This window comes from Somniosus microcephalus, unplaced genomic scaffold, assembly GCF_052327205.1.
Source record: "Somniosus microcephalus isolate GS21.2 unplaced genomic scaffold, FLI_Smic_1.0 unresolved_chr5, whole genome shotgun sequence".
Lineage (NCBI taxonomy): Eukaryota > Metazoa > Chordata > Chondrichthyes > Squaliformes > Somniosidae > Somniosus > Somniosus microcephalus.
Window position 1 is genome coordinate 46,946,588 of NW_028225183.1, and position 11,176 is coordinate 46,957,763.

General features: G+C 44.0%; 1 protein-coding gene across 1 annotated transcript; it reads left to right on the forward strand.

Annotated features, from left to right (window-relative positions):
- Positions 1-7,436: 7,436 nt before the first annotated feature.
- Positions 7,437-7,851, forward strand: LOC147088146 (histone H2B-like). Its single transcript, XM_085977921.1, has one exon. The coding sequence runs from the start codon at positions 7,450-7,452 to the stop codon at positions 7,822-7,824; it is 375 nt and encodes a 124-aa protein (XP_085834047.1). The 5' UTR covers positions 7,437-7,449; the 3' UTR covers positions 7,825-7,851.
- The last annotated feature ends 3,325 nt before the right edge of the window (positions 7,852-11,176 follow it).

Genomic DNA, 11,176 nt, shown 5'->3' on the forward strand with positions numbered 1-11,176 from the left:
ATCTTGGGCTTCATAAATAGAGGTATTCGTACAAAAGTACAGAAGTTATGCTAAACCTTTATAAAGTGCTAGTTAGGCCACAACTGGAGTATTGCGTCCAGTTCTGGTCACCACACTTTAGAAAGGATGTGAAGTCACTTGCGAGGCTGCAGAGGAGATTTACCAGAATGGTCCCAGGGATGGGGGATCTTAGCTACAAGGACAGGTTGGAGAAGCTGGATTTGTTTTCTTTAGAGCAAAGGAGGTTGAGGGGTGAATTGATAGAGGTGTGCAAGATTATGATGGATTTGGACAGGCTAGACGGGATAAGGCTGGTCCCACTAGTTGATGGTACAAGGACTAGGGGACATATATTTAAGGTTTTGGGCAAGAGATACAGAGGGGATGTGAGCAAAAACTTTTTTACGCAGCGATTGGTGAGGACCTGTTACTCGCTGCCGACGGAAGTAGTGAAAGCGGAGGCACTCAGTGTATTCAAGGGGAGACTGGATAGGCGCTTGAGGGAAATAAACTTGCAGGGCTACGGGGATAGAGCGGGGGAATGGGACTGACTGATTGCTCTTCAGATAGCCGGCACGGACTCGATGGGCCGAATGACCTCCTTCTGTGCCGTTTTGAATCCATTAATTTATGACAGCTAAAAACCGCATTCACACACCAGAGACTTCTATACAAAATAAACCCACACTAACATGCTAGAGACTGAGAGCTACAGCATTTTACACATTGTTCCATGCCAGAAATAGACAGGTACAGAATAAAACCCACATTCACATACCAGAAACTGAGATACAGAAAAAACCCGCGCTCACATTAATGTTCTGTGATTACGATGGCCCGAATGAATTATTCGACTAAATTAATGCTGTTTCAGAGCGTTGTGAAATGTATTTGCAATGGCCTCCGGCATTGTCCCCTCCGACACCCCGTGCTTGGCCAGCTCCCCGGGCAGCACCAGACTCACGGCGGTCTGGATGTGTGGACACAATCCGCACACTCCAAACTATTAGAGGTTGGTGCCATCTCCTGGCTGCCAGCCTGTACTGCAACACGATAACCATTCATCAGCAACTATTTTAAATTGGAGAGAAATAACCTGAACATCTTGTTTACGTTCAGATTAAGATGATTGCAAGTGTTATTCGTCCTGACTAAAGCTCCAAAGACCTTTGGCGAGTGATCTGTAAATACAGAGGCTTTCAATTTAAAATTAGAGCGATGGTGGTACAGTGATGAGCCCAGCTGCCCTTCCTAGCGAGCTGACTCGGGTTCGAATTCTCGGTATCATGGGGTGAGGGTTCAGTCCAAGTGGAATGAACCTCACTCTCACACACAGTACCAGAGACTGACAGATACAGAATTAATTTAACTCTCATACACTGGATCAGAGACTAATATATACCGAATGAATCCCACACTTTCATACAACACCAGAGACAGAGAGATACTGAATTAATCTAACTCTCACATATAGAATCATAGACTGACAAAGAGAGAATGAATCTCACACTCATATACAGAACCAGAAAATGATTGAGACAAAGTGAATTCCAATCTGATACAGAGTATTAAAGACGTCTGATACAGAATGAATCTCACTCTCAAACATAATACCAGAAACTGACAGACACAGAATGTACCTCACTGTCACATAGAGCATCAGACACTGACTAATACAGAATCAATCCGCACTGAAACAGATTGTCAGAGACTGACAGGTGCAGGATAAATCTCACACTCACATACTGTATCAGAGACAGACACACAGAATAAATCTCACACTCACATACTGTATCAGAGACAGACACACAGGATAAATCTCACACTCACATACTGTATCAGAGACAGACACACAGAATAAATCTCACACTCACATACTGTATCAGAGACAGACACACAGAATAAATCTCACACTCACATACTGTATCAGAGACAGACACACAGAATAAATCTCACACTCACATACTGTATCAGAGACAGACACACAGAATAAATCTCACACTCACATACTGTATCAGAGACAGACACACAGGATAAATCTCACACTCACATACTGTATCAGAGACAGACACACAGAATAAATCTCACACTCACATACTGTATCAGAGACAGACACACAGAATAAATCTCACACTCACATACTGTATCAGAGACAGACACACAGAATAAATCTCACACTCACATACTGTATCAGAGACAGACACACAGAATAAATCTCACACTCACATACTGTATCAGAGACAGACACACAGAATAAATCTCACACTCACATACTGTATCAGAGACAGACACACAGAATAAATCTCACACTCACATACTGTATCAGAGACAGACACACAGAATAAATCTCACACTCACATACTGTATCAGAGACAGACACACAGAATAAATCTCACACTCACATACTGTATCAGAGACAGACACACAGAATAAATCTCACACTCACATACTGTATCAGAGACAGACACACAGAATAAATCTCACACTCACATACTGTATCAGAGACAGACACACAGAATAAATCTCACACTCACATACTGTATCAGAGACAGACACACAGAATAAATCTCACACTCACATACTGTATCAGAGACAGACACACAGAATAAATCTCACACTCACATACTGTATCAGAGACAGACACACAGAATAAATCTCACACTCACATACTGTATCAGAGACAGACACACAGAATAAATCTCACACTCACATACTGTATCAGAGACAGACACACAGAATAAATCTCACACTCACATACTGTATCAGAGACAGACACACAGAATAAATCTCACACTCACATACTGTATCAGAGACAGACACACAGAATAAATCTCACACTCACATACTGTATCAGAGACAGACACACAGAATAAATCTCACACTCACATACTGTATCAGAGACAGACACACAGAATAAATCTCACACTCACATACTGTATCAGAGACAGACACACAGAATAAATCTCACACTCACATACTGTATCAGAGACAGACACACAGAATAAATCTCACACTCACATACTGTATCAGAGACAGACACACACAGAATAAATCTCACACTCACATACTGTATCAGAGACAGACACACAGAATAAATCTCACACTCACATACTGTATCAGAGACAGACACACAGAATAAATCTCACACTCACATACTGTATCAGAGACAGACACACAGAATAAATCTCACACTCACATACTGTATCAGAGACAGACACACAGAATAAATCTCACACTCACATACTGTATCAGAGACAGACACACAGAATAAATCTCACACTCACATACTGTATCAGAGACAGACACACAGAATAAATCTCACACTCACATACTGTATCAGAGACAGACACACAGAATAAATCTCACACTCACATACTGTATCAGAGACAGACACACAGAATAAATCTCACACTCACATACTGTATCAGAGACAGACACACAGAATAAATCTCACACTCACATACTGTATCAGAGACACTATTCACACCTTTGATTGCTGTGATTATCTTTCTGCCGAGGTGTAATAAAGGGCAGTTAGAAAGATTACCTGTAATCATCTGGCAGTATTCTCTGACTATATATGCTGTGTCTATATGCATTTCTCCTCTTCACCTGACGAAGGAGCAGCGCTCCGAAAGCTTGTGATTTCAAATAAAGCTGTTGGACTATAACCTGGTGTTGTGTGACTTCTTACATTTGTATCAGAGACAGACACACAGAATAAATCTCACACTTACATACAGTACCAGACAGTGACAGACAGAATTAAACTGATATTCACATACAGTATCAGAGATGACAGATACTCAGCATGAATCTCACACTCTCTTACATAGAAACTTAGATTTTGGAGCAGGAGTAGGCCATTTGGCCCCTCGAGCCCGCTCCGCCATTTAATGAGATCATGGCTAATCATCCAAATTCAGTACCCTGTCTCTGCTTTCTCCCCATATCCCTTGATCCCTTTAGCCTCAAGAAATATATCCAACTCCTCCTTGAGTATATTTAATGAATTGGCCTCAACTGCCCTGTGTGGCAGAGAATTCCACAGGTTCACCAGCTCAATCCCTCCTCAGCTCAGTCCTAAATGGCTTACCCCTTATCCTTAGACTGTGACCCCTGATTCTGAACTCCCCTGTCATCGGGAACATCTTTCCTGCATCTAGTCTGTCTAGTCCTGTTAGAATTTTATAAGTTTCAATGAGATCCCCTCTCATTCTTCTAAACTCTAGCGAATATAAGCCTAATCGACCCAATCTCTCCTCATACATTACCAGATAATGACAGAGACAGAATTAATCTAAATCTAGCATACAGTACAGAATAAATCCCAAACTCACATGCCATACCAGGAAATGACAGATATAGAATAAATCTCAAACTCTCATACAGTATCACAGATTGGCAGAGAAAGAGAATGAATCTCACACAAACACAGATTATCAGACGGTGACAGACCCAGAATTAATACACATTCGTACACAGTACCAGCAAATGATAGAGACAAAGTGAACCCCACATTAAAGTCTGATTGGTGCAAAATGAATCTCACTCTCACATACAGTACCAGAGATTGACAGATATATAATACTCTAGCACACACATACAGAACAGAGACTGACAGACAGTGCATCAGAGGGCCTGGCAGATACAGAATGAGGCCACAATTACATGCAGTACAATTGATTTACATGTAGATTTAGTCCCACACTCACATACAGTACCAGGTACTAGCAGAAATGGAATGAATCTCAAACTAACATCAAGTAGCAGAGACTGATAGATGCAGTACGATTCCCACTTTCATAATCCGAGTGAGTCGCAGATTCATGCAGAATTCTTCGCTGAAAGACAGTACAAGAGACAGACTGATTCCGAACTAATTGGACACTAACATCCAGTACCAGAGACTGACAGATCCAGAATGAGTCCCACACTCGCAATCAGTACCAGAGACTGACAGATCCAGAATGACTCACACACTCACAATCAGTACCAGAGACTGACAGATCCAGAATGACTCACACACTCACAATCAGTACCAGAGACTGACAGATCCAGAATGACTCACACACTCACAATCAGTACCAGAGACTGACAGATCCAGAATGACTCACACACTCACAATCAGTACCAGAGACTGACAGATCCAGAATGACTCACACACTCACAATCAGTACCAGAGACTGACAGATCCAGAATGACTCACACACTCACAATCAGTACCAGAGACTGACAGATCCAGAATGACTCACACACTCACAATCAGTACCAGAGACTGACAGATACAGAATGAGTCCCACACTCACAAGCAGTACCAGAGACTGACAGATCCAGAATGACTCCCACACTCACAATCAGTACCAGAGACTGACAGATACAGAATGACTCACACACTCACAATCAGTACCAGAGACTGACAGATACAGAATGACTCACACACTCACAATCAGTACCAGAGACTGACAGATACAGAATGACTCACACACTCACAATCAGTACCAGAGACTGACAGATACAGAATGAGTCCCACACTCACAATCAGTACCAGAGACTGACAGATACAGAATGACTCACACACTCACAATCAGTACCAGAGACTGACAGATACAGAATGACTCACACACTCACAATCAGTACCAGAGACTGACAGATACAGAATGAGTCCCACACTCACAAGCAGTACCAGAGACTGACAGATACAGAATGAGTCCCACACTCACAAGCAGTACCAGAGACTGACAGATACAGATTGACTCACACACTCACAATCAGTACCAGAGACTGACAGATACAGAATGACTCACACACTCACAATCAGTACCAGAGACTGACAGATCCAGAATGAGTCCCACACTCACAATCAGTACCAGAGACTGACAGATACAGAATGACTCACACACTCACAATCAGTACCAGAGACTGACAGATACAGAATGACTCACACACTCACAATCAGTACCAGAGACTGACAGATACAGAATGACTCACACACTCACAATCAGTACCAGAGACTGACAGATACAGAATGACTCACACACTCACAATCAGTACCAGAGACTGACAGATACAGATTGACTCCCACACTCACAATCAGTACCAGTGACGGACAGATACAGAATGAGTCCCACACTCACACACAGTACCAGAGACTGACAGATACAGAATGACTCACACACTCACAATCAGTACCAGAGACTGACAGATACAGATTGACTCCCACACTCACAATCAGTACCAGAGACTGACAGATACAGAATGAGTCCCACACTCACACACAGTACCAGAGACTGAGAGATACAGAAGGAGTCCCACACTGACAATCAGTACCAGTGACAGACAGATGTAGAATGAATCTCAGACTTGCACACCGTCCTAGTGACAGGCAGATGTAGAATGAATCTCAGACTCACACTCTACCAGAAAATGACAGATTCAGAATCAATAACAACACTGACACACGGTACAAGATAGCATCCCACCCTGACACTTAGTCATAGTCATAGAGTCATAGAGTTATACAGCACAGAAAGAGGCCCTTCGGCCCATCATGTCCACGCCAGCCATCAAGCACTGTCTATTCTATCGCCGCTCCTTCATCGTCACTGGCTCAAAATCCTGGAACTCCCTCCCTAACAGCACTGTGGGAGTACCTTCATCACACGGACTGCAGCGGTTCAAGAACCTGTCTCACCAAAAACTTCTCAAAGGGCAATTAGGGATGGGCAATAAATGCTGTCCTTGCCAGCGATGCCCACATCCCATGAACGAATAAAAAAAAAGTGACGGACAGGAAACTAAAGGATTCCACACTCACATACCGTAACAGAGAGTGAGATTGAGAATGATTCCTACACTTACATAAATCAATTCTATTTCAATTTCAATTTTATTTGTCACATAACCAAATACAACAAGTGAAATCCAGTCAGTGAAATGTTTTTTTCTTAACGAGCCGAGCGCACCAATCAACAAAGGACACTTAGCTGCCTGGGACGCACGGAGCCCGCAAGGACGGCAGAGACTGAGTGATACAGAACTATCCCCACACACACAGTATTAGAGATTGGCAGATGCAGAACTAAAGTGGCGGAGACCACACCGCAATGCGTGAATATAGTGCACAAATTGGAGGAAGTCTATCTAACTGGCTATCCCGTCCGGAAGGAGTGTTTGCGGCCCTGGAAGATGGTCTGGGAAATGGTGAATGGGCAGATGTCACACACGCACTTGCAGGGGGCGTACTGGTGGCAAACACTCAGTCTGATTGGATACATAAAGAAGCCAATCAGAGATATGCAGAAGAATGGAAATTGACATCATTCCTAACCAGCCAATCACAATCATTGCCTTCACCCATCCCTCATTAGCATAGGACTGTGGGGTTGCCTATATATTCCGAGCGCGGAGTGGGTTTGAGTCATTTTGTTGCTGAAATCTAGCTTAAGAATGGTGGACGAAAAGAAGACAGCTGCTAAGAAGGGCGCTAAGAAAACCGTCACTAAACCGGCAGCGAAGGGCGGCAAGAAGCGCAGAAAGTCGAGGAAGGAGAGTTACTCCATCTACATCTACAAAGTGATGAAGCAGGTTCACCCTGACACCGGCATCTCCTCCAAGGCCATGAGCATCATGAACTCGTTTGTGAACGATGTTTTCGAGCGTATCGCGAGTGAGGCTTCCCGCCTGACCCATTACAACAAGCGGCACACCATCAGCTCCCGGGAGATCCAGACCGCCGTGCGCCTGCTGCTGCCCGGGGAGCTGGCCAAGCACGCCGTGTCGGAAGGGACAAAGGCGGTGACCAAATACACCAGCTCCAAGTAAAACTCCACGCTGTCCTGAAAGAAACTCCAAACACAACGGCTCTTTTAAGAGCCACCCACTATCTCTCTGAAAGAGCTACACAACGCATCGCCTTGTAGATTCAATTTACTGTAATTATTAAGAACGTTTGAAGTTTCAGCTGTAGATGTAGTTTTTAACTCTCAGATAAGCAGTTTCATTGACCGGATCGCCTTTAGCGTCGATGTTGTATTTCCCGCCCACTAAAACACAAACACGGTCCTTGGTCGCACTTTGCCTTTGCTCTCAGACCCGTTTATTTGCAGCGCCAGCCGACTAATTAAAAGTTTGTTTTAGGTGCGAGATTCCGATTTCAGTCACCTCGTTCTCTGTCAAGACCTTTGCATTTTTCTAAAGCAAGTTGGGAGTCCATCCGTTTATTAACCGGAGATTTGGTGCATTGTAACAACCCGGAATGGGGTTTCTTAGAGACCAGAACGCGGTCAGTTTGAACACTCTGCCCCTCTTCTCTCACAGCAGGACTCCCAGATCTGGTTTCACTCCCGCAGCAGCGCCTGTGCAAAGGATCGATCGATAATCTGTGAGTCTCACTTTTACAAAGATTGAGCTGGAATGTGTCCCGTTACAGAATCAATGGGAATTTAATCAGTCACCTCAATCTCTGTAAAAACATTTTCATTTTTTTTCAATGCCAGTTGTGGTCAATCATTTTATTAACCCGAGACTTCCCGCAGTCTAACAACCCAGAATGGGGTTTCTTAGAGACCAGAACGCGGTCAGTTTGAACACTCTGTCCCTCTTCTCTTCTCACAGCAGGACTCCCAGTTCTGGTTTCACTCCCGCAGCAGCGCCTGTGCAAAGGATCGATCGATAATCTGTGAATCCTCACTTTTACAAAATTTGAGCTGGAATGTGTCCCGTTACAGAATCAATGGGGAATTAATCCCGCCCGTGAAAGTGCGATATTCAACCCGAAATTAATCCTGATTGTAACAGCCTGGAATTTGCAAGGGAGAGATGAAATAAGATAAAATGAATTTTTAAAAACATGGTATATTTATTAACTTAATTCGCTCGTTTAGGAAAATAATTGGCGGACTTTTCGAATTTTAAAAATGGTTGGCGGTCTGACTGTTGGGGACAGTTATTTCCACACACTTATCATTGGTGGGAAAACCAGACTGTGATTGGTCACCGGAAAACACCAATGAAATGCACCACAGAGAGACCAATCACAAGTAGGCTGTCTTCATTCCTCCAGAAAGTATAAGAAGGGCCGATGTGGGCGGAGACTTTCATTCTTTCTCTGAACGTGTTGATTGTGAAAATGTCTGGCAGAGGTAAAACCGGCGGTAAAGCTCGGGCCAAGGCCAAGTCCCGCTCATCCCGGGCCGGACTGCAGTTCCCTGTGGGCCGTGTTCACAGGCTCCTCCGAAAGGGCAACTACGCTGAGCGTGTGGGTGCCGGAGCCCCGGTCTACATGGCTGCTGTGCTCGAGTATCTGACCGCTGAAATCCTGGAGCTGGCCGGCAACGCGGCCCGCGACAACAAGAAGACCCGCATCATCCCCAGACACCTGCAGCTGGCCATCCGCAACGACGAGGAGCTCAACAGGCTGTTGGGAGGGGTGACCATCGCTCAGGGCGGGGTGCTGCCTAATATCCAGGCGGTGCTGCTGCCCAAGAAAACCAGCACTGCCAGCTCCAAGAGCAAGTAAAGCGGACAAGATTCAATCTGATAACCCAAAGGCTCTTTTCAGAGCCACCCACAGTTTCCAGGAAAGGGCTGGTTCCTGTTCTGTTCTATGGCTCACAATTATCTCAGATCTAATTTAACATGTTAAATCTTAAATTCTACTTTGAAATTCACAGATTTGCCCATTAAGTTATCTATCCACCACTCACCTGACAATCAGACGCTGCCACACAGACAGAGTGACTGATACAATTGCTATCCTGTATGAACGAACACTCCCTCACTCACATGCAGTACCAGTGAGTGAGCGCTAGTGCTTTTCCTATATTCACCTGTCAATCCCACACTGATACAGTACCAGTGAGTGACAGATAAAGTTTCTAGTGTAGCCTCACCAGACAATTAAAAATGTCACATTGTACTAGACAGTGTCAGATACAGTATCGATCGTTTTTCACCAGCCAATCTGCCACTGACAATACAGGCAGTGACAGAGGCGTTGTCTATCATAGGCACTTTTGTCAATCCCACTGCCACACTGCACAAGAGAGTGACAGATATAGTATCCCATATTCAGCAGTGAATCTCACATTGGCACCAAGAGCCAGAGTGACAGATACAGTATCTATCCCACAATCAATGATCAACCACACTGTTCACACTGGAATCGGGTGAGCGCGTCCATCTGCTTTTAATGGTTCTTTGGAGTTTTCAGCTGGACCAATAAACTTTTTGGCAATGGATTTAAGCTGTACATAAACACGGTGCTGAAGTATCTTCTCTCCAAATTAAAATGGTTTCTGCTGAATTATTGTCTCTTGTTGCAGCACTCACCGTCTGTCACTGGATGGCAGAGACCTTTAATAGTTTGGAAAGTGCGGATTGTGTCCACACATCCAGACCGCCGTGAGTCTGGTGCTGTCCGGGGAGCTGGCCAAGCACGGGGTGACCAAATACCTCAGCTCCAAGTAAAACACTACAATTTACTGACAGAAATATAGAAATCACAACGGCTCCTTTAAGAGCCACCCACAGCCTCTCTGAAGGAGCCGTCGGTTTACTGCACTGATTTTGTCAGTTTATTCATTCCGGCTAACGTCCTTTCAATCTGGTGAGGAAATGATCAGAACAATAGTATAACTGCTCCAAATTAATGTCTGTCTCAGATGAATTTTATAATTATAAATAAAAGTCTTTAATTTTAAATTAGGTGGAATGTTTCAAACTTTATTTTAAAATTGATCAATAGAGGCCAATAGTTAGTTCTGTTAAGGAAATGGGATTCCAATCAAGCGACTATTCCGAAGTAGCCTCAGGATAAAGCGGGCACCGACAGTGAGAACTGGAATCTTTACAATCTATATTAACGATTTGGAGGAGGGGACCAAGTGCAACATATCCAAGTTTGCCGATGATACAAAGATGGGAGGGAAAGCAGTGAGTGAGGAGGACATAAGAAACCTGCAAAAGGACATAGACAGGCTAAGTGAGTGGGCAGAAATTTGGCAGATGGAATATAATGTTGGAAAGTGTGAGGTTATGCACTTTGGCAGAAAAAATCAAAGAGCAAGTTAATATCTAAATGGAGAGAAAGTGCAAAGTGCTGCAGTACAAAGGGGTCTGGGGGTCCTGGTGCATGAAACACAGAAGGTTCGTATGCAGGTACAGCAGGTGATCA

What these genes read in the sequence shown, in the direction of transcription:
- LOC147088146 (XM_085977921.1), top strand. Translation starts at nt 7,450, where the DNA reads ATGGTGGACGAAAAGAAGACAGCTGCTAAGAAGGGCGCTAAGAAAACC.